This window comes from Myotis daubentonii, chromosome 2 (genome assembly GCF_963259705.1).
Source record: "Myotis daubentonii chromosome 2, mMyoDau2.1, whole genome shotgun sequence".
NCBI classification, from domain to species: Eukaryota; Metazoa; Chordata; class Mammalia; order Chiroptera; family Vespertilionidae; genus Myotis; species Myotis daubentonii.
In genome coordinates this window covers 88,533,610-88,557,806 of record NC_081841.1, presented here as the reverse complement: position 1 = coordinate 88,557,806, position 24,197 = coordinate 88,533,610, and the positions used below count along the sequence as shown (strand labels likewise).

The window sequence follows — 24,197 nt, the reverse complement described above, 5'->3', positions numbered from 1 at the left end:
CCCTCAGCAGAAATCTTGATAGCGGACGCTGTGCTCCTGTTTGTGTGTGTGTGTGTTTGTGTGTGTGTGTGTTTGTGTGTGTGTGTGTGTGTACATCCTCAGTCACACTGGGACACTTCTTGATTTGCATGGTCCCTCGGCATCCATGAGCACTCTTCAGCCCCTGCCTTCTCCAAGACAAGCCCTCTGCTTCACTTTTCCCCCTCGGATCTACCTAGAACCCGGGAAGTCCAGGCACCTGGCTCTGCCTTCCCCAGAGGAGACTGCAGGAGGGACGCTTGCACTGGTGCTCCTCAACCAGCAGAGGGCGCGACGGCCTGCTGAAGCTTTTCCAGGTCTTGGAGAGGACTTGGGATATTCCGTAGGTGTCCTAGGAGCCCCGCAGGGCACCTTCTCCATGTCTTGCAGGGCAGCATCTCTGTTTCCTGGGTCGAGTAGGGGACAATACATATTTAGACAGGCTTGGGTGGGCCCCCGACAACCCTCTTTGGCAATGGCGGATCCGGGGCTGTGGGCTTTGGTGGAAAACCTGGAGGATGCTCGGGCATCTGGTCACACATTTCTCAGCCTCTCCTGGGTGGCAAGAGCAGTGACATCCCATCAGGGAGGGATTAGAAATGTTTGGGGGGGCTCTAGTGAGCTACACAAGTCTCCCGGGTGTGCGGGGCTGCTGATCCCGCCAGCGTACCCGGACGGTTTTGTGCATTCGCCGCCAATCCACCTGGTTCTCATCAGCACGGCTGCACATGCGCCTCGGAGGGGGACCTGGAGCCATTCCAGACATTAGTCCCAGGGGTGGAGGCCCAGCTCCAAGGGACGGAACTGCGGCCTGGGAGTGCTGGCAGCTCTGGGAAGCGTGTGCCACAGGCTGATGGGCTCCAAGACGCAGGGCACGCCTTGGCAACAGAACTGAAATCAATGCGCACAACAACTTTCCTTCCCCCTCCCGCCCCCTGCACCCCCCTCCCCGCCCCCAATGATCCATCACCAGATGCACAGCCATAAAAATCATGATGTGCAGCTTGGCTGTTGGGGCTCAGTGGATAGAGAGGCGGGCCTCGGACTGAAGCGTCACCGCTTGGATTCTGTTTCAGAACAACTACCTGGGTTGCAGGCTCCATCCCTGACCTTCCTTGGTCGGGGTGGGTGCGGTACTGCCCTCTATTTGTGTCTCTCTCACATTGAAGTTGCTCTGTGGGTCTCGCCTCCTCCATTTTACCCTCCCTAAAGATCAATGGGTAAGTATCCTTGGGTGAGGATTTACAAAGAAAAAAAGAAAATACCTACGTGGGTTCACGAGTATCCAACTCTGCCATAATTGCAGAGTCCTTGTCCGGGCACACACCCTCCCTACCCCCGCCCAGTGCCCAGCCCAAGGCTCTCCCACTGGCCCCTGCGCCTCTCCTGCTGCTGAGATCACGGCATGCGGGCACAGACCTGTGCCCCCTCTTCTTCTTCCTCCTGTTCTCCTTGGGTCCCCCTCTGGGACCAGGGCCTTGGCCAGTGCCCTTGGCCCCCCCAAGGGAGGACGTCCCCGGCTGGATGGTTGAGCAGGTGGTCGGTCCTGCCACCTCTGCTCTGGACTGGTGAATGACGACGGCTTCGGCGGGCAGGGCACGCTCGACCTCCCTGAGGTTGAACTGAGGCTTCGGTCGGGATTGTTCCTGAAGCAAGCGCCACTGCTGTAAGCTGGTGTGCTTGACGGGCGCCTCTTGTGCGGGCTCCTTGGACCCGGGACCCGTGAAGCTGGGGGCAGTCTTGGGCCCCCGTGAGGTGGACGCGGCGACCTTGTGCTCCTTCTCGGGGCAGGGGGCTTCCCCGCTGTCTCCTTCCAGTTCACTGGTCTGGACGTAAAAGAGCACATAGGCGCGTTGTCTCCGTCCTTCAGATGTGCCCTATGACGTCTATTTTTTAAAAACCGACGAGGTCAGTTGTACTGTAGGTGTGATCAGAATCTCAGCTGAGCATCAAATGTGATGCACAGTCCTGAGCCACCAGGCAAAAAGCCATAGGGAATCTTGAGAACCTCTGTCTTTGACAGACCTTTATACCCTGTGACTATGACAGTTCATCCCTTCTTTTGCACAAATACTCTCCCCCACAATATGGAAGCTGTTATATGTGTGCTATGTAGATATGAAAGTAATTGAGGTGATAATGCCTGCAATACTAATTCATTTTTAGCGAGGTCTGTCTCTCCTTTATTGACTAAAATGCATTTTAAGAGTCTTAGTCACAGACTCATTTAAACCCCAACTTATCAATTACATACACATGTATATGCACATACATTTTTTAAGTTATTGAATCATATTTATGGTATTGGTCTGTTTAGTGACATTGGACATGGTTACCATATTATGTCTTTCAATCCATGAATATGGGATATTTCCATTTACAGGACTCATAGTTCTTTCCTTTTTTTTTGAATAGCATTTTATAGGTTATATACACAGAATTATATAACTTTTATTAGATTTATTTTTAGGAATTTCAGTTTCTGATCATATAACATGCATTGTAAATTTCCTTTCCAATTTTTTTTGTTTGTTTAGAAGAAATTCACTGATCTCATTTCTTCCTAACCTCACTAACTATAGATTTCAGGAAAATTTCTAATTATGCAATCATGCTGAGCTAATAATATAAATTATAATAGCTTTCTTTCCTCTTTCTTCTTTCATGTATCTAATTGCATTGAATAGGAAACCATCATAGTGTTGAATATAAGTGGTAAAAGCAGAAATTCTGTTGTTTTTTAACAAATTTTTATTGATTTCATAGAAGAAGGGGAAGGGAGATAGAAACATCCATGATGAGAGGCAATCATTGGTTTTGTGCCACTTGCACTCTGCCCACTAGGATGGAGCCCACAACCCAGGCTCGTGTCCTGACAGGGAATGAACCTATGACCTCTTATCTCCAGGGCCCATGCCAAATGACTGAGCACCACTGGAAGGCTTAGTCCAATGATTTCGAACTTGCACATGGCAGAAGAGTAGCTATTTCCTGCTTATTGCTCCGATCATTGTTAGCCATAGCAGGGATTCAAGCCTCTGTAATCCTCTTTAGTCATTGTTTTCCTGGGGCCTTTTTCTGGGGAAAGATGAGGGGGAAGGATCCTCAGTTCAGTTACCTGCTCTTCATTCTCTTCTTCAGTTAGTTGTACACAGCAGAACCCTCTTCCTTATTTGAGCTCTTAGGAATTTTTTAATTCTCTGTGCTTGCTTTTATCATTTCCACTAACCTATAATCTGAAGAGTCTAGGGATTTTGCTTTACCTTTGAAGACTGGGTTTCGGGTAAGGGAATTGCGAAGTTACTATGGCACATAGCAAAACTTAGAATATTTATTTATTTTGATAAATATGTTTTCTTATTGATTTCAGAGAGAGGAAGGGCAGATGGAGAGAAACTAACATCAGTGTGGAAAGACAATGATTGATTGGCTGCCTCCTACAAGCCCCCTAAGGGAATCTAGCCTGAAACTCTGGCATAAGCCCTGACCAAGATTCAAACCAAGTCCATCTGGTTCATGGGTGGAGACTCAACAATTCAACCACACCAGCCAGGCTAGTTGCTCTATTTATTATTTGAAGGAAGAACCAGAGTACAGGGCCTGGGTTATAGAATGTTAAAATGCTGTGTGACAGAATGAGAAATCTAGGAAATATTAGTGCAAGTGAGTGTTGGACAAGTTTCTGTAAGGTACAGCACTAGGTAACAGCACTACAGGAGGGCACACTGCCACAGAATTAGTTGATTTTTGCTGGAAAATGAAACTTCTTCTGCTATAAGCTTATGTGGGTGACTTGCAACAAGTTGATTAATGTTGGAGATAATATTCTGAGAATTAATTAACTTTGGGATCTTGCAGGTCAAGGACCCTTCTGTTGGTTTACCATCCTGTACATTGAATTAGAGAGCAGTAGCTTTGCCTCTTTCTACAATAGGTGGTTTTTGATGGCTTTCACATTTGCTTTTCCATAAATTTTAAAAGTAGAAAAAAACCAAGATGGCGGCATAGGTTAACGCCGGAGATTGCTGCCCTCGAACAACCACTTCAGAGATATAACTAAAGGACAGAACAGACAGCATCCAGAACCACAGGAAGGCTGGCTGAGTGGAAATTCTACAACTAGGAGGAAAGAGAATATCATACCCAGACTCAGAGGAGGCGCAGTACTGAAGTGAAATACTCAGGTGCGGAGTACGCATGCGGAGCGGGCTGTCGGCGGAGGGCGAGGTTGTTGTTTTCAATCGGGAGGGAGTTTCAGACTCTGAGCTCCAGATCCGGGCGAGTCTCTGGGGACCAAGACTCAAATGGGAGAAGCGGGACTGTCTGGCTTCGGTCTGAACTCGAAGGCAGCTTTCTCTCCGAGGTTTGTAGCCATTGCTGGGACTCTGAGAGGCAGAGCCCCTGGGGAAGGAACTGAGAGCAGCCATAACTGCTTGCTCCGCCTGCCCTGTAGATCCCCGGGGACCCGCCCCGCCCAAGCCCTGCACAGAACCATTTGCCGGATAGCCTCAGGCAAATGCTAGATTAGCACCCCCCTAGAGATCTGGCACAGAAGCCCTCCCACTGCAGACACAGCTGACTCTCATAGCCAGTTAGCCTGGAGGTCAGATCACCCCCGGTATTGCCGACATCAATCAAGGCTTAAAGGCAACAAGACTGCGCACAAAGACCACTAGGGGGTGTACCAAGAAAGCATAAAAAATGCGGAGACAAAGAAACAGGACAAAACTGTCAATGGAGGATATTGAGTTCAGAACCACACTTTTAAGGTATCTTAAGAACTGTCTAGAAGTTGCCGATAAACTTAGTAAGGCCCTTGAAAAGACTGGTGAGACCGCCGATAAATGTAGTGAGATCCTCAAGAAATCTAATGAGACCCTCGATGTTGTGATAAAGAACCAACTAGAAATTAAGCATACACTGACTGAAATAAAGAATATTATACAGACACCCAACAGCAGACCAGAGGAGCGCAAGAATCAAGTCAAAGATTCGAAATGCGAAGAAGCAAAAAACACCCAACCAGAAAAGCAAAATGAAAAAAGAATCCGAAAATATGAAGATAGTGTAAGGAGCCTCTGGGACAGCTTCAAGCGCACCAACATCAGAATTATAGGGGTGCCAGAACAAGAGAGAGAGCAAGATATTGAAAACCTATTTGAAGAAATAATGACAGAAAACTTCCCCCACCTGGTGAAAGAAATAGACCTACAGGTCCAGGAAGCGCAGAGAACCCCAAACAAAAGGAATCCAAAGAGGACCACACCAAGACACATCATCATTAAAATGCCAAGAGCAAAAGACAAAGAGAGAATCTTAAAAGCAGCAAGAGAAAGAAACCCAGTTACCTACAAGGGAATACCCATATGACTGTCAGCTGATTTCTCAACAGAAACTTTGCAGGCCAGAAGGGAGTGGCAAGAAATATTCAAAGTGATGAATACCAAGAACCTACAACCAAGATTACTTTATCCAGCAAAGCTATCATTCAGAACGGAAGGTCAGATAAAGAGCTGCACAGATAAGGAAAAGCTAAAGGAGTTCATCACCACCAAACCAGCATTATATGAAATTCTGAAAGGTATCCTTTAAGAAGAGGAAGAAGAAAAAGGTAAAGATAAAAATTATGAACAACAAATATGCATCTATCAACAAGTGAATCTAAGTATCAAGTGAATAAATAATCTGGTGATCATAATAGAATCGGGGACATAGAAAGGGAATGGACTGACTATTCTTGGGCGGGAAAGGGGTGTGGGAGATGCGAAAAGAGACTGGACAAAAATCGTGCACCTCTGGATGAGGACAGTGGGTGGGGAGTGAGGGCGGAGTGTGGGGTGGGAGCTGGGAGGAGGGGAGTTATAGGGGGAAAAAAAAGAGGAACAAATGTAATAATCTGAACAATAAAGATTTAATTAAAAAAAAAAGAACTTAAAAAAATTTAGAAGTAGAGTTACTTAGGTTTTCACTTCTTAAACTTCTCACAAGGTTAATTATTTTCATAGATTTTTAAAAGTAGGACTTAAATTCTCAAACATTTGATAATGTGGAAAATAATTCATATGGTGGTGGCATCAATAACTTGTTAACTTGTGATGGGTTTCAACGAAATACAGGTAGTAGCATGGCACTTCTGTTAAAAATCATTTTCTACAGCATCTATGAGATAGTGACTACAGTTAATATTGTATTGCATATTGAAAAGTTTCATGTTTCTACCAGAAAACACCTTTACATTCTGCTAGGGTGTCAGCCCCCAAGTGTTTTCTATGTGTTGTAATCCTAATGCCCTATCAGACTAGCATCTGTATAATCCACTTTAAAGTGGTTATTTCCTTTTGTAGATTTTAGCCAATCTCAGCAAGTGGGCGTGGCCTAAGGGGAGTCCTATAAAAGGCCACGCTGTGCAGAGCACACATCACTTCTCCAGAGCAGACTGACTGAAGTTGGAGCTGCCAGTTGAGTGAAGAGAATTCCTATTGACCCTGATATTGACAGAACTTACCGAGGTGGGAGCACTCATAGCAGACTCTGGTGAATATGGAATTTAGAATGTATATGTTTTTATTTTTTTGAGTAAATGTTTCTATTCCTTTAACACCTTCAGGTCCAGAGTACCAGCTAGACCCGGAGGTACCCCGGAGCGGCGGTGGCGGCGTCCCTGAGTCGGACGGGACCGGACCGGACCGGACCGTGAGTGCTGTGCCAGGCATAAGTTGCCCCTTCCCGTCTAGCTGTTTCCCGGCCTGGCCCTGCTTCGCACGTGTCGCTAACTGGGCTGCGGGACAGCCAGGCGCCGGGCCAGGGTGAGGCCTGTGCGGGCACCTCAGGAGCCGCCTGCTAGATGGGGTTGTGATGCTCTCCGCTTTAAATGATTTTATAAAACAGCGTGCTGCCCGCGGTGCTGTCGCAGGCGCTGAAAACAAGCGGAAGAAGATGGCGCTCACCAGCTTTTTACCTGCACCTACTCAGCTATCTCAGGACCAACTTGAGGCTGAAGAAAAGGCAAGATCCCAGAGATCACAGCAGACCTCACTGGTCTCCTCCCGAAGAGAACCTCCCCCATATGGGTACCGGCAAGGCTGGATACCTCGGTTATTAGAGGATTTTGGAGATGGAGGTGCTTTTCCAGAGATCCATGTGGCCCAGTATCCACTGGATATGGGACGAAAGAAAAAAATGTCAAATGCACTGGCCAGTCAGGTGGATGCTGAAGGAAAAATTACATATGATGCAATTGCTCGGCAAGGACAGTCAAAAGACTTCCTTCTTCGCCGACTCCATCCACACCTTTGGGAATCCCTGGACCCGAACAATGGGCGCCCAGCGGGCGCCACGGCCACCATCATGTCAGACACGGACAGCGATGAAGATTCGACTGGGGGCTTCCCATTTTCTTTAACTGGATTCCTTTTCGGCAACATCAATGGAGGCTTGCAGCTGGAGGGGGAAAGCGTCTTGGACGATGAGTGTAAGAAGCACTTGGCAGGCTTGGGGGCTTTGGGTCTGGGCAGCCTGATCACTGAACTCATGGCAAATGAAGAATTGACTGGGAATGACGGTGCTCTGGTAGATGATGAGGGATGGATCAGGAGCACAGGAGATGCTGTGGACTATTCAGACATCAGTGAGGTAGCAGAAGATGAAAGTCGGAGATACCAGCACACAATGGGGAGCTTGCAGCCCCTTTGCCACTCAGAATATGATGATGATGACTATGATGCTGATTGTGAAGACATGGATTGCAAGTTGATGCCTCCTCCACCTCCACACCCAGGACCATTAAAGAAGGATAAGGACCAGGATGCTATTACGGGTATGTCTGAAGATGGAGGAGGCATCATCATGCCCTTCATCATTGCCCCTTCCTCTTTGGCCTCAGAAAAAGTGGACTTCAGTAGTTCCTCTGACTCAGAATCTGAGATGGGACCTCAGGAAGCAACACAGGCAGAATCTGAGGATGGAAAACTGACGCTGCCGTTGGCTGGGATTATGCAGCATGATGCTACCAAGCTGTTGCCGAGTGTCACAGAACTTTTCCCAGAATTTCGGCCTGGAAAGGTGTTACGCTTCCTCCGTCTTTTTGGACCAGGAAAGAATGTCCCATCTGTTTGGCGGAGTGCTCGGAGAAAGAGGAAAAGGAAGCACTGTGAGCTGATACAGGAAAAGCAGATTCAGGAGGTGGAGTGCTCAATAGAATCGGAAGTCAACCAGAAGTCTTTATGGACCTACGACTGTGCTCCGCCACCTCCTCCAGAGCAATGTCTCTCTGATGATGAAATCACAATGATGGCTCCTGTGGAGTCCAAGTTTTCCCAGTCTACTGGGGATATAGATAAAGTGACAGATACCAAAGCAAGAGTAGCTGAGTGGCGTTATGGGCCTGCCCGACTGTGGTATGATATGCTGGGTGTCCCTGAGGATGGCAGTGGGTTTGACTATGGCTTCAAACTGAGAAAGATGGGACATGAACCTGTGATAAAAGGTAGAATGATGGAGGACTTTAGGAAATTTGAGGAAAGCAGTGGCACGGTTCTTCTGGCTGATGAAAACTTCCTGATGGCGACACAACTGCATTGGGAGGATGATATCATTTGGGATGGGGAGGATGTCAAACACAAAGGGACAAAACCTCAGCGTGCAAGCCTGGAAGGCTGGCTTCCTTCCAGCACGATTAGAAATGCCATCGCTTACAATGTTCAGCAAGGTTGTGCAGCCACCCTGGATGATGACAAGCCTTGGTACTCCATTTTTCCCATTGACAATGAGGAACTGGTGTATGGACGTTGGGAGGACAACATTATTTGGGATGCTCAGGCCATGCCCCGGCTGTTGGAGCCTCCTGTTTTGACACTGGATCCCAATGACGAGAATCTCATTTTGGAAATTCCTGATGAGGCGGAAGAGGCCACATCTAACTCCCCCTCCAAGGAGAGTAAAAAGGAATCATCTCTAAAGAAGAGTCGAATTCTCTTAGGGAAAGCAGGAGTCACCAAGAAGGAACTACAGCAGAACATGTCTCAGCCAGAAGTGAAAGATCCATGGAATCTCTCCAATGATGAATATTACTACCCCAAGCAACAGGGTCTTCATGGCACTTTTGGAGGAAATAGCATCCAGCACTCAATTCCTGCTGTGGAATTACGGCAGCCCTTCTTTCCCACCCATATGGGGCCCATCAAACTCCGGCAATTCCATCGCCCAGCTCTGAAGAAGTACTCCTTTGGGGCATTGTCTCAGCCAGGTCCCCACTCAGTCCAACCCTTGCTAAAGCACATAAGAAAGAAGGCTAAGGTGAGACAACAAGAGAGGCAAGCTTCAGGTGGTGGAGAGATGTTTTTTATGCGCACACCTCAGGACCTCACAGGCAAAGATGGAGATCTTATTCTAGCAGAATACAGTGAGGAAAATGGACCATTAATGATGCAGGTTGGCATGGCAACCAAGATAAAAAACTATTATAAGCGGAAACCTGGAAAAGATCCTGGGGCCCCAGATTGTAAATATGGAGAAACTGTTTACTGCCATACCTCTCCTTTCCTGGGCTCTCTCCATCCTGGCCAGTTGCTGCAGGCGTTTGAGAACAATCTCTTTCGTGCCCCAATTTATCTTCATAAGATGCCAGAAACTGATTTCCTTATCATTCGGACAAGACAAGGCTACTACATTCGGGAATTGGTGGATATCTTTGTGATTGGCCAGCAGTGCCCCTTGTTTGAAGTTCCTGGGCCCAACTCCAAAAGGGCCAATACACATATTCGAGATTTTCTCCAGGTTTTTATTTACCGCCTCTTCTGGAAGAGTGCAGATCGGCCACGGCGGATCCGAATGGAAGATATAAAAACAGCCTTTCCCTGTCATTCAGAAAGCAGCATCTGGAAGAGGCTAAAGCTCTGTGCTGACTTCAAACGCACAGGGATGGACTCAAATTGGTGGGTGCTGAAGTCTGATTTTCGTTTACCAACTGAAGAGGAGATCAGAGCTATGGTGTCTCCAGAGCAGTGCTGTGCTTATTACAGTATGAGAGCTGCAGAGCAGCGACTCAAGGATGCTGGTTATGGTGAGAAGTCCTTTTTTGCTCCAGAAAAAGAAAACGAGGAAGATTTCCAGATGAAGACTGATGATGAGGTTCGCACTGCTCCTTGGAACACCACAAGGGCCTTCATTGCTGCCATGAAGGGCAAGTGTCTCTTGGAGGTGACTGGGGTGGCAGATCCCACAGGGTGTGGTGAAGGATTTTCCTATGTGAAGATTCCAAACAAACCAACGCAACAGAAGGATGATAAAGAGCCTCAGCCAGTGAAGAAAACAGTGACAGGAACAGATGCAGACCTCCGTCGCCTCTCTTTGAAAAATGCCAAGCAACTTCTATGTAAATTTGGCGTGCCTGAGGAAGAGATGAAAAAGTTGTCCCGCTGGGAAGTGATTGATGTGGTGCGCACAATGTCAACAGAACAGGCCCACTCTGGGGAAGGGTCAATGAGTAAATTTGCCCGTGGATCAAGGTTTTCTGTGGCTGAGCATCAAGAACGTTACAAAGAGGAATGTCAACGCATCTTTGACCTACAAAACAAGGTTTTGTCATCAACTGAAGTCTTATCAACTGATACAGATAGCAGCTCAGCTGAAGACAGTGACTTTGAAGAAATGGGGAAGGCTATAGAGGACATGTTGCAGAATAAGAAAACCAGCCCTCAGCTGTCACGAGAACGGGAGGAGCAGGAGCGGAAGGAACTACAGAGGATGCTACTGGCAGCAGGTTCGGCAGCAGCAGGAAACAATCACAGAGATGATGATACAGCTTCTGTGACTAGCCTGAACTCTTCTGCCACTGGCCGTTGTCTCAAGATTTATCGCACATTTCGAGATGAAGAGGGAAAAGAATATGTTCGCTGTGAGACGGTCCGAAAGCCAGCTGTCATAGATGCCTATGTGCGCATACGGACTACAAAAGATGAGGAGTTCATTCGAAAATTCGCCCTTTTTGATGAACAGCGTCGAGAAAAGATGCGAAAAGAACGGCGGAGGATTCAAGAGCAGCTGAGGCGGCTTAGGCGGAACCGGGAAAAGGAGAAGCTTAAGGGTCCTCCTGAGAAAAAGCCAAAAAAGTTGAAGGAGCGTCCTGACCTAAAACTGAAATGTGGGGCTTGTGGAGCCATTGGGCACATGAGGACAAACAAATGCTGCCCCCTCTATTATCAAACAAGTGCTCCACCTTCCAATCCTGTTGCCATGACAGAGGAACAGGAAGAGGAGTTGGAAAAGACAGTCATTCATAATGATAGTGAAGAACTTATCAAGGTTGAAGGGACCAAGATTGTTTTGGGGAAACAGCTAATTGAGAGTGCAGATGAGGTTCGCAGAAAGTCTCTAGTTCTCAAGTTCCCTAAACAGCAACTCCCCCCTAAGAAGAAATGGCGAGTTGTAACCACTCCCACTGTGACTATTTGAATAGACCTCATAAGACCATCCACCGGCGCCAGACAGACCCCATGGTGACACTGTCATCTATCTTGGAGTCTATCATCAACGACCTGAGAGATCTTCCAAATACTTACCCTTTCCACACTCCAGTCAATGGGAAGGTTGTAAAGGACTACTACAAAATTATTACTTGACCAATGGACTTACAGACACTTCGTGAAAATGTGCGTAAACGCCTCTACCCATCTCGGGAAGAGCTCAGAGAGCATTTGGAGCTCATTGTGAAAAGTAGCACAACCTACAGGCCAAAACACTCATTGACCCAGGTCTCTCAATCCATGCTGGAGCTCTGTGATGAAAAACTGAAAGAGAAAGAAGACAAATTGGCTCGTTTAGAGAAAGCTATCAATCCCTTGTTGGATGATGATGACCCAGTGACATTTTCTTTTATTCTGGATAATATTGTCACCCAGAAAATGATAGCAGTTCCAGATTCTTGGCCATTTCATCACCCAGTTAATAAGAATTTTGTTCCAGATGATTATGAAGTGATTGTCAGTCCAATGGATTTAAAGACTATACGGAAGAATATCTCCAAGCACAAGTATCAGAGTCGAAAGAGCTTCCCAGATGATGACAACCTTATCCTTGCTAACAGTGTTAAGTACAACGGGCCTGAAAGTCAGTATACTAAGACTGCTCAGGAGATTGTGAACGTCTGTTGCCAGACATTGACTGAGTATAACGAACATTTGACTCAACTTGAGAAGGATATTTGTACATCTAAAGAAGCAGCTTTGGAAGAAGCAGAATTAGACGGTTTGGACCCAATGACCCCAGGGCCTTACGCACCTCAGCCACCTGATTTATATGATACCAACAAATCCCTCAGTATGTCTCGAGATGCCTCTGTATTTCAAGATGAGAGCAATATGTCTGTCCTGGATATTCCCACTACCACTCCAGAAAAGCAGGTGACACAGGAAGGTGAAGATGCAGATGGCGATCTTGCAGATGAAGAGGAAGGAACCGTGTAACAGCCTCAAGCCAGTGTCCCGTATGAGGATTTGCTTATGTCTGAAGGAGAAGATGATGAGGAAGATGCTGGCAGTGACGAAGAAGGAGATAATCCTTTCTCTGCTATCCAACTGAGTGAAAATGGAAGTGACTCTGATGTGGGATCCGGTGGGATAATACCCAAACAGCCCCGCATGCTTCAGGAGAACACAAGGATGGGCGTGGGAAATGAAGAAAGCATGATGTCCTATGAGGGAGACGGTGGGGAGGCTTCTCATGGTTTGGAGGATAGCAACATCAGTTATGGGAGCTATGAGGAGCCCGACCCCAAGTCGAACACCCAAGACACAAGCTTCAGCAGCATCGGTGGGTATGAGGTATCAGAGGAGGAAGAAGATGAGGAGGAAGAAGATGAGGAGGAAGAGCAGCACTCTGGGCCGAGCGTGCTATGCCAGGTCCACCTGTCAGAGGACGAGGAGGACAGTGAGGATTTCCACTCGATTGCTGGGGACAGTGACTTGGACTCTGATGAATGAGGCTTCCTTTGGGCCTCCTTGGTCAGCCTTCCCTGTTCTCCAGTCTAGGTGATTTAATTTGTTTATATTTGTATAGTGTCTGACCCTGAAATCACCAGGTTAATTAACACCTTAGCCTTTAAAAAGTAGTAAGTAAATAATATTGAACTAATTGCCTCTCCTGATCTTCCTGGGGCAATGTCACCCTTTGGATTAAAATCAAGCAACTCCCTTCCCCCTTCCACTGATAAAGATAGAGCAATCTCCTCCTCCTTCAGTGCTTACCTTTAACTTCATTTATTGCTCTTTGTATCATTTTTCTCTGGGGAAGGAGGAGAAATTGTGAAAGGACTAATAGCTTTATGTTCTCTTGGTATATTAGAAATTTTCCAAGCATGGTATCATTTCAGTTTTCTAGCAGGCTGGAACACAAACATGACACTTGGTCCTTTCCAGTCAGTAGAGAGGAGAGAGCCCCACCCCCACCCCCCATTCAAAACAGGCTCCCTAAATTAGAAAGGAAACCTAAATCAGGTCTCACTAGATTTCTTGAGGGTCTCACTAAATTTATCGGCGGTTTCACTAGACTTATTGAGGGTCTCACTAAATTTATCGGCGGTTTCTAGAAAATTCCTGAAAAACCTTACAAGTGTGGTTTTGAACTCTATATCCAGTAGTTTGCTTTCCTCCATTTCTGTCACTTGTGACCTGTTTCTTTGTCTCTGTATTTTTTATGCTTCCCTGTGTTGATAGAGTGGCTTTCTGTGCTAGGTGTCCATTAGAGCCCAGTGGCTCAGCCTCCCCAATTACCTGAGGTGGACACTTTTGGTGCACCCCCTTGTGGGCTTTGTGTACAGTCTTGTTGTAGTTAAGCCTTGATTGTTGTAGGTATCACTGGGAGGAATTGGCCTCCAGGCCAATTGGCTGTGAGAATCAGCTGTGTCTGCAGTGGGAGAAATGTGCTGGAGACACCCTTCTGGGGCAAGACTTGCCTCAGTGGGGCTTTGGTGCTCACTGAGTCTTCCCCCTGAGTGTGTCCCTTATGGATCTGAGGAGTTGTAATCTGGATGGTGCCACTCTGATCACTGGGTACACTGGCTCTTGGATCCCTAAGGAGGTAGATGTTAATTTAGCCTCTGCCTGAGGCTACCCAGCAGGAGCCCAGCTATGAAGCAATGCAAGCTACTGTGGGGCCTTGGGCCATCTTTTGGATGTTCTGGGTTTCTCTGACACAGTTGCAGTTTGTTAGGTAATTTTCCAATGGCAAAGGGCCACAGGGCATTCATATGCAAAAGCCTCTGCCTCAGCCTGGGTGGGGCAGGGTCTCAGGGAATCAACAGGGCGGAGCAAGCAGCTATGGCTGATCCTCAGTCCTGCCCTAAGGGGCCCCTAGTCTCAGTGTCCCCTCTGAGGGAAAGCCAGCCTCAACTTCCGAGTTCTACCCACTGCCAGACAGTCCAGTTTCTCCCCATATGAGTCCTGGGTCCCCAGAGACTTCCAGGAACTGGAGTTCAGAGCAGTCGGGAGCTTGTATCTCCCTCCTGATTCAAAAAGACAGCCGAGTCCTCAGGTGCCAGCCCCTTTCCACACGCTCGAGCCTCCGTACCTCTGCACTTTACTTCCACAGCTCCTCTGAGTCTCAGTGTGCTTTTCTTTTTCCTTCTAGTTGTAGAATTTCCACTCAGCCAGCCTTCCTGTGGTTCTGGATGATGTCCGTTTTGTCTTTTCATTGTATTTTTGAAGTTGTTGGAGGCAGCAATTTCCGGTGTTTACCTATGCCCCCATCCTGGTTTCTCTCCTAAATTTTATTTTTATCTTCAAGCCATGTGATTTAATTTTACATACATTTTTGGAACTTATTAAGACTAAGCTTTTGAAGTTAGTAACTTTTTAATGAACAATATAATTTTTTTCCAGCTGCTCAATCATTCATTTAAATCTACCTAAAAGATTTGTTGTTTTCTTTCAAGTTCCTACATTTTTAACATAGTATGTAAAAGTTACTACATGAATATTATTTCATGTTAAATATGTTTTCAGAAAATGAAGTGATTCTTTAAGGCATTTATCAAATATATTAGAAATTAAAGCAAAGAAAAATAGCCATTTTTACCTGAATAAACCAAATAAATTATCTCTGACTCTTGCTCTGATGTGAAGACATGGCCAGAAATTCTCAGAGATAAGTCAGTGAGTTTTAGCAGAAATATTTTTCTACTTATTTCTAAGACTTAAGTGGAAATCCCTTTACATGTTAAGCTCTCAAATATGTTTAGGGTACTAATTAAAGTAACTGATTATATTTGAATTAAATAATTTGCTAAAAATGTAATGTAATTTTTATTCCTGTAATAAAATATCAGGATTTGTATTTTGTAAAAATATTTCTAGACATGGAGGAAAAAAAGTTAGAAGTCAAGCCTTAATGCCTATATACATTTCTAATGATACGTAGAAATAAAAATAAAATTATGCACAAACACACATTCTAGGCCACTAGTTAGTGTGTGCTTTCTAGGTGGTCCACCTCATTTGCTGAAATATGCGAGCATTTTACATGTTTTTCTTCTTAAATATATCCTTAGGTATTATGCAACATGTGTGGTGCATTGCAGATGTTGCTTTGACTTGCAATTTCCCCTAGGTGGCGATGTTGTCAAAGAAGAGATGCCAGCACCCCCACTTAAGAGAGTTGAGCTAGTATGGGCACTGAATATTTATATCCTACTCTAGCTACTATTTTCTTAGGGGCAAGGGACATGAAAACAATACGATTTTGAATTCTGTCTCCAAAATATCACAGAATTGAAGAGATGGATATCTACTTTAAAAATGTAACTACATGTTTGAGAAAAAGCGCTTCAAAAACATTGGTTTGAAATAATATGGGGTTTTGATTAATTATAGAGAGACTAAAGTATTTTACTCAAATTTCAGCTTCTGGATTGTCAATACCTCCTTTTCTAAAACACTGACATTGTAATTTAATGAAATGCTTCATTAATCTCTTTAGATTAATGTAATTTTTTTCACACTGTGCACAGATGCTCTTTTGTGGGTATTCACTAGTAAATGTAGGGTGAAGCCCACTTACATTTTAGATGCTTCCATAATACATGTTAAAAGAGAAACAGGCATTGACATAAAAAAGAGTCAGACTACTTAGTTGTAGGTAAGTGATATGGAGTGAAAAACATTCTAACATTCACAAAGATATGACCTCTTTCTCTGCCACATTCTGCTTATCCTAACATCTATCTTCTAAGACACTCACCCATTCACACCTGATATGTGCATATATATACTTAGCTTTCTTCTGCTTTGGAATTGTTTCCTTTGTGTTTACATTTTTCATTATTTCATCCTAAGTTTTAACCTTCAAGAGAAGTGGGGCTGGCAGTTATAAAGCAGGCCTCCCGTGTTTTTCTCCTAAATGCCATCACAGAGTAATTTGAAGCATCCTCTAATCCTTCAAAGAAAACAGATATAGAATGAAAGGACCAACTAATATTTAGTTAGCTATTTGGAGGCAATTTCATGTTTATTGTATACTTTGACACTTTGACAACCCCGGTCAGTCAGAAAGCAGGAATTACCATCATCCCCATTTACAGGTAAATCTCAAAGAAATTTAGGTCTTTAATTATGGTAAGCTGGTAGCTGAAAAGTCAGGACTCAAAAGCCTTTTCTTTTTCCTTTGTAAGCTCGATAGGTTTTGGCTGCGTCCAACTCTGAGACCCAAATTCTATCCCCACGGACTCACCCTTGGCCTCTACTGGCCCACACATACCACGAATGTACCTCTGTTTTCAACAAGAAGAGCTGTTTCCAAATTAAAGTGAAGTTTCTCTGACTAAATAGCTCCTTGGAAAGGATTTATTGAACCAGCTTATAAAAACCTCTCGCTTTCTGTTGGTACGCTGAGCAGAGGCCATCCGCAATAAAGTTAAGCTTTGGAGTCCAGTGCACTCACACTAAAACTCTTGCCGGAATCCATTTGGATCTTTGACAGTAATTTCACGTCTCTCACAGCCTTATCCTTGGCCACTGCCCCAAATGCAAAGCCCATTGGCCCCTGTTATCTCAGATGATCTATCCATCCTCCCCTAAAGTCTCACTGGTGTCCTCTCTCTCTAATCGCTTTGCACACCTTACCTCTCCTCCTACAATCCTTTCCCTGTTATGTTTGGAAACCTCCAGTCAAGGCCAGCTGCACAATTGGTAGGGCCCAGCACAGCAAAATGTAAATGCGGGTCCTCTTGTGTAAAATGCAGGTGTGTGTGTGTGTGTGTGTGTGTGTGTGTGTGTATGTATGCATGCACGCGCGTGTGCTATTTTCTTTCTTTTCTGGTCTTTTTTTAAACCAGCCACAGTGGTTTTTAAAGACTTATTTAATGTCATGCTCCTTCAGGGAAAAGGCAAGTACATTCCCTCACAGAAGCCCAGTCTGCCCTGCAAATTCCAGTGTGGGATTTGCATTCCTGGCTCTTCACTGCCCCCTGGACCCCAAGCCTTTGCCTAGTGCCCTGCTGGGGGCAGCAACAGTTGCTGGCAGTGGGGTGGGGGTGTGAGGCAGAGGTGGCCAATGTCTTGTCCAGGGAAACAGTGGGAAGGCAGGACAACGGGGGAAGCAAAAAGCAAGGTTCTCAGTCCCATGCATTCTCCATCACCTCAATAAGATTTCACTTACAAAACACAAATTCAAAGATAAAATTAGTAAGAATGTCAAGGTGATGTGCACAGAACATAAAGCCCCAAGTCCTCATTTGAGAGTGAGTCCCTCTTTGAGAGCAGGAGAAGCCCTCGGGAATCCGGGCCTGCCCCACCGCGGGAACAGCTTTCCCAGCCTTCTCAACCTTTTCGCAGACAGAGCCTTCTGGCTTCAGAGACTCTGGTGCTCCTCCAAGGAACTTTGCTTTCTTTGAAGCTGCCTGAGCCTGCACTGCTTATTCTCTCATGTTCCTGGGAACTGGGTGGGGCTGGGAAGCGTAACTCCAGCTTCACAATATGGCCCACTTATATACCATTATTCTTTTAAACTTATGTAAATGAACTGTACATTTTCACCATGACCTCAGCCCCTCTACACTTTTTTTTTTTTTTCATCTGCCAGCCTGCTATACATTATCGACATTTCCCGGATCATTTTATTGCCTCTACAGTACAAATTTCCTCTCCATCCCCCAATCCTGCCATCCTCCCAGCTATGTTGGAAACTCAAAAGACAAACTGCTATATCACAGGCACTTGACTTCAACCCCATAAACCTTCAGTTTTACATTGGTTACTTAACTTTGTCACCGTACCCTTGTTCTTCTCATAACCAGGAACCACTAGAACAATGAAATCTTAAATTTTAAGTCCCTGTTCTTTGGCAACTTTATTCTCCTACTTCTGTTCTCTAGCCTCTTATTCTCATAAAGAATGACAGAGCTATTTAGGAGAGAAGAAAAGATTCTTTGGATGCAGTAGAAACAAGTTTCTGATTTTGTCTTGAGGGTTTTAAATTGTCCCGTATCAAATTGTCCCAGGTCATATGTTTCACAACTTTTGTAGTTGATCTCATGTACTTTTGATAGTACATATCACATTACCAACCATTACACACACACACACACACACACACACACACACACACACTGAAAATTTGAGGAAGGGGAGCACACTTTCTTTTCCACTCTCCGCCCTGCCAACTCTCCATGTAGGCTTACTACACATTTTTCTTTGACCTCATTGAGACTCTCAGACTCTCCAACACATTTTTTCTTTATGCTGCCAAGTTCTTTCTGGCTTCATTTAAATCTGTACTATGTCTAAATTTCATGATTACTTGACTTGCTTTTTGAAACTATTCTCACACCCTTGGTTTTTCCATTAAACCAGCCCAGGAAACCATGAACTCAGAGTCAATAACAATGATCAAAATAGTACTGATCATTGCATGCTTCACATGTTTCCTCTAATGTAATCTTCACAGAGATCTTATGACATGAATATAATGACCACCAATTTACAGATAAGGAAACTGAGGATCAGTTTTTCTGAAGTTAGACTCTGTGATTTTTAAACTTTAGCAGGTGAAAATATCTGATTATGCTTTCCAGGTTTCACCTCACAGATCCTGACTTGGGAGCCTTTGCAAGTGGGATGGTAATCTGAATGTTTAACAAGCTTCTAAAATGATTCTGACTGTGAGGCTCATTTGAGGCTCCCATAATTGTCCCTTCGGTTCGCCTTTATTTGTACTTTCCCTGGTAGAGGGAGATTTTCTGGAGGGGAAAGGCAGCTGGGGCCCTTGTTTTCCTTTTGGACTCTATTATTATTGCCCTCTTGAGAACAAAGTAAGATAACAATGAGCGGTGCCCCAAACAAAATTGACTTTGAAAAATAAATCATACAATGACTAACATGGAATATCAGTTAATTATATAAAAATAGTTGTATTTAAGTTATTGTCTCCACTTGGAAGCTCAGGATTAGTTATTAGCAAGTCTAATCCTTTTTTCTTTTCTTTTTAATGGACTTTTTAAAAGTTATTTGGACCATTGTGACTTTCAATAAAAATCTTCAACAATACCATAACCTACTGCCATACCTCCAGTTCTGACCATGAGAAATAAAACATGTGGAGACATTAAATGACTCTCTGTATAATTATCCATATAGTGGCTATGAGTTAGAAGAACATTATAAAATTTGTTATAATTAAATCTATCTATATCTACATATCTATATCTATATCTATATCTATATCTATCTATATCTATATCTATATCTATCTATATAGGGCTAAGTGTCCCTCTGACTGTCTGACCGGTAGCTATGACGTGCACTGACCACCAAGGGCCAGACACTCAATGCAAGAGCTGCCATGATGCACACTGGCCAGCACCACGAACTTGGCACCCACAAACCAACTCTCACCTTCCCCCAAGTGGGAATACAGGCTCCACCACCACCCCAGAGCGACACCCCACCAAATTGCAGCCAATGCTGCCTAGACTCCATGGTGCAAAATGCGGCCCACAGCCCAGCTCAGCCCAGCCCAGAAATGGTCTCTGTGGATGCCGGGGAATGACGTCAACATAGCAACACCCAGCTTCCTCTCCCTAGCGACTAGCCTCCTTGCAGTTTCTTCAGCCCAGGAACACAACTTGCTTTATGGCCAGGTGCAAACATTTTACACTTGATTCAAATGTCTGTGAAGCATTTTCCCATGCCTCATCTCATTTGATCCTCACAGAAACCCTGGCGTAGGTAGATGGGAGACTCAGTGGAATCCTATTTCCTTTTCATTAGCCAGAAAACAGAGACTTAGGAAGTTTAGAAACTTGACCTGACTGAAAAGAAGTAAGAAATGGTGAAACTTGAAAATGACCTCAGGTTTTCTCCCTACACAATATAGTCAAAAACTACTGCAGTTAAATGTTTTACCCTTTGTTCTCCCTAAGTGATTTACAATAATAATGTGCTTCATGTTGATATTTACTGCTGTGTTGCTAACAATTGAAGTAGGGGTGCTTCACTAGGCTGGAAAAAGTTTAGCTAAATCAGAAAGCAGATCTAATTAAGCAAGTTTATTCTATATATATAAAAGGCTAAATTGACTTGCACGTACACAATACATAAAAGGCTCTCGCTGGCGCCAATTGCATGGGTGTGTTTTGATTTGTCATTGTCTATCATGAATTTGGTTGACACTTCTATTATAGAGAAGGGAATACCTATATTAAAATATTTCTTCTAATTAATTTCCTTTCAATGTGCACAAATCTGTTCACCAGGCCTCTAGTCTTATATAAAAATCATGTAAGTAGATATGTGACTTTAAATATATCAATAGAAGAAACAGCTGGCATTTTGTTTTTTATTTAAAACCTGTGATTTTTCTGGTTTATTAATAATCGATGTATTATAGAGACTATTGCCTTTTTTCTTTTCTTTTTTTTTCTTTTTTTGAGACTATTGACTTTGAAAGTCTGGAACTCTACACTCATTACAGGGAGTTTCACTCTTCCACAATTCTTTTACTTGCATGTTAAGTTGGTTTAATTGCATTCATATTATTCAAAAGTGTTGACTGTATCTGAAATGTTATATTCCATTCCTAATTTTCTTCTTATGTCAGTGGCTGCTTTGCCCAATGTAGACAGCTGGGATAGCATATGTTTCTTTAAAAGAAACCTTTAAAATTTAAAATTTGGAGAGCACATTTTTAAAATTCATCAGAAAGTAGGGGCATTTTGCTTCTTGTGAGACTCATGAGATATCTGGAAGAATTCAAACATCAACCTGTAGGAAGCCTCATTATATACTTGAACGTACACTGTAATAGTGAAACTATTGTAATAACCTGGTTATCAATAACAGGAAAGGAGTAAAGGGAAGGCCAGATAATATAGGCAGGCCATTTGTACAGCTTTGCCAGGAAGCTACAGTTTAACATTCTCCAAGTCTGTTCCCCACAAATCGATGTGGGAAGGGACTGGACAGAGGCAGTTTAGATGCCTGCTCAGTAAGGTCTGTTTGATGTGGGAAGGTACCTGCCTATCAGTCAAACCTGGGAACTAATCATTGGCCAGAATATGTATGGCCACTGCAAGGTGGCGCAGCCCGAGATACATGAGCTTCTAAACAAAGGGAGTTCTTGCTTTTGGCTCTCTGGTGCTCCTGGCTCTCTTGTTGCAGGAGGCATGCTCCCTGAATTCACTCATGTGGTCCACAGTCACGTGGACCCCGCTCACAACGAACTGATGGACTTGAATCAGCCTGGTGCTGTGCCAGATCCAGCTCCACCAGGGAATGGAAACTTTGGACACTGGCTTTGCTTTTAGCTGTACTGAACCCCCAGCTGCACCTTTTCCAGAACTGGTTTAACGGAAATGGGACTTTGCAAATCGAGAGCTATAACTATATTCAGATAATTCTCCACTCATTCTCCCATGCGAATCTTAGAAAATTCTTTTTATCAAGATATTGTAAGGAACCTACTCCCACTAGCAATGGAAAAATTCAACCTGTGCAATTCTATGGTAACAATAGGACTAAGTCCAGAGATGTTTCATTACCTTTTAGCACAATTTTACATAAATTATTTAAACTAATGGCATTATATGTCTTCATTTATAAATCAAAGTTAATGCTTGCCTGAGAGCATATTTTTTAAATTTTATTTTTAATGATTGCAGAGAGGAAGGGAGAGGGAGAGAGAGAGTTAGAAACATCAATGATGAGAGAGAATCATCGATCGGGCCACCTCCAGCATGCTCCCCACAGGGGATGGAACCAAAGCCCGGGCATCTTCTAGAGCAGTGGTTCTCAACCTTCCTAATGCCACGACCCTTTAATACATACAGTTCCTAATGTTATGGTGACCCCCAATTTCAATGTTACAAATTGAACATAATTAAAGCATAGTGATTAATCACAAAAACTATGTAATTATATATGTGTTTTCCGATGGTCTTAGGCGACCCCTGTGAAAGGGTCATTCGACCCCCAAAGGGGTCGCGACCCACAGGTTGAGAACCTCTGTTCTAGTGGCTTCTCAGTCTTCACATGCCCTTGTCTCTTAGAGCATACTTTTTTAAGACCAAGTGAAGTGATGAAAGTAAAAACACACTGATGAAGGGGAAAGGCAAGAGAGGGAAGAAGTAGTGTTCCTTGGGCATCCATTGTGTTCTAGACCCTTTGCCAAGCACTATATATATTTAGTCCTCACAATCCACTCAGTAGAGTAGGTATATTGACCCATATGTTATGGAAAGTATACTAAGGCTCTAAGAAATTAGTGGTTTGCTTAAGGCCACAGAGTAAATTGTGGAGCCTTGATTAGCAAATTATTTGGCTCCAACTTCCAAATCCAACCAAGTCTTGTCACCTCTTTTATTATCACCCTGGTGCTAGCAATCACCAGTTCTTCCCAGGACTATTACAATAGCTTAACTGTACCCTATTTTTGCCTTTGTCTCCCTATAGTCTGTTATTCATACATAAGAGGGAAACCTTTTAGAATTTATCACATCGTTCACACCTCTGCTCAAAACCCTCAACTAACATCCTAACTCCCTTAGAATAAATGCCAATGGCCTTAAGGAGTCATAGAGCCCCTTGCATTTTCTGGCCTCCTATCTCCTATTATTTCTTTGGCTTTGATCTCTTATCGTTCTGCCCTTTGCAGGCAGCTATCCAGCCACACTGGCCAGTCGGATCCCTCCCCCTCACAGTTCCTCAAATATTGCAGTCATGCTCCTTCTTGGAAACTTTTGCATGGCATTGTTCTCTACAAAAATATTTCTCTCCCTAGCTGGTCTTGTGTATCTCTTCCTTCGTCTCTTTCAAATCTTTGCTCAAATGTCTCCCTCTTAATGAAGCTTTTCCTAAATTGCCTCATATCCAGCCCTCATTTTGGAATTCCTTCTCCCTAGCTTTATTTCTTTTTTTCTTATATTACCATTTGCTACAGAAAAATATCATTTTGATAGTTCCAGTGGTCGGCAAACTGCGGCTCGGCAAACCGCAGCTCGCGAGCCACATGCGGCTCTTTGGCCCCTTGAGTGTGGCTCTTCCACAAAATACCGACTTTTGCGCATGGGCCACAAAGTTTCAATCGCACTGTATGTGCGCACCCGCACGTGGTATTTTTTGGAAGAGCCACACTCAAGGGGCCAAAGAGCCGCATGTGGCTCGCGAGCCGCGGTTTGCCGACCACGGGTTTATTCCCTTTTTCGCTGGTAGAAAAGCATCTTGAGTATACGTGCCCTTAATGTGTTCTCATGCCATTATATCCCACTTGGAGAAGCCCAAAGTTGAGTCCCTATCCTGTAATTGTCCTTGGTTGAAGGGGATCCTCCTCACCAAGGTAGGTTCCATCCCCGGGGGAGGCCCCAGTGTGACTGGTAGATGAGAATACGAAGGCTCAGACCCCTTGCCACAATCTGAGGCAACTCTGAAGGGCCATCCAGTTTAGGAGCTCCCCGGAGTCATGCTGAGAATTTTTTGCAACCATGTTACAAGTCATCCTTTTCCCTCTGCCCAATTTTGCTTTTTTCACTTCTTTCAAAATGTTGTTCCTAAGAGTATGCCTTATACATCTCCTGCAAGCAAATCTTCATTTCAGACTTTCATTCCTTGGGGACCCTTTCTAACACCAACAAAAATCATGGCATACAATAAATAGGTGTTTCAATAAATAAAATATCTTTTGAATTAAAAAAAATGAAT

General features: G+C 44.3%; 1 protein-coding gene across 1 annotated transcript; it reads left to right on the top strand.

Moving 5' to 3' along the window:
- Positions 1 to 7,350: 7,350 nt before the first annotated feature.
- Positions 7,351 to 13,398, top strand: LOC132228005 (transcription initiation factor TFIID subunit 1-like). Its single transcript, XM_059683766.1, is given in 2 exon segments — positions 7,351 to 11,449; positions 11,452 to 13,398. Coding segments are annotated over 2 exon segments (5,628 nt in total). The 5' UTR covers positions 7,351 to 7,365; the 3' UTR covers positions 12,996 to 13,398.
- Positions 13,399 to 24,197: the final 10,799 nt, after the last annotated feature.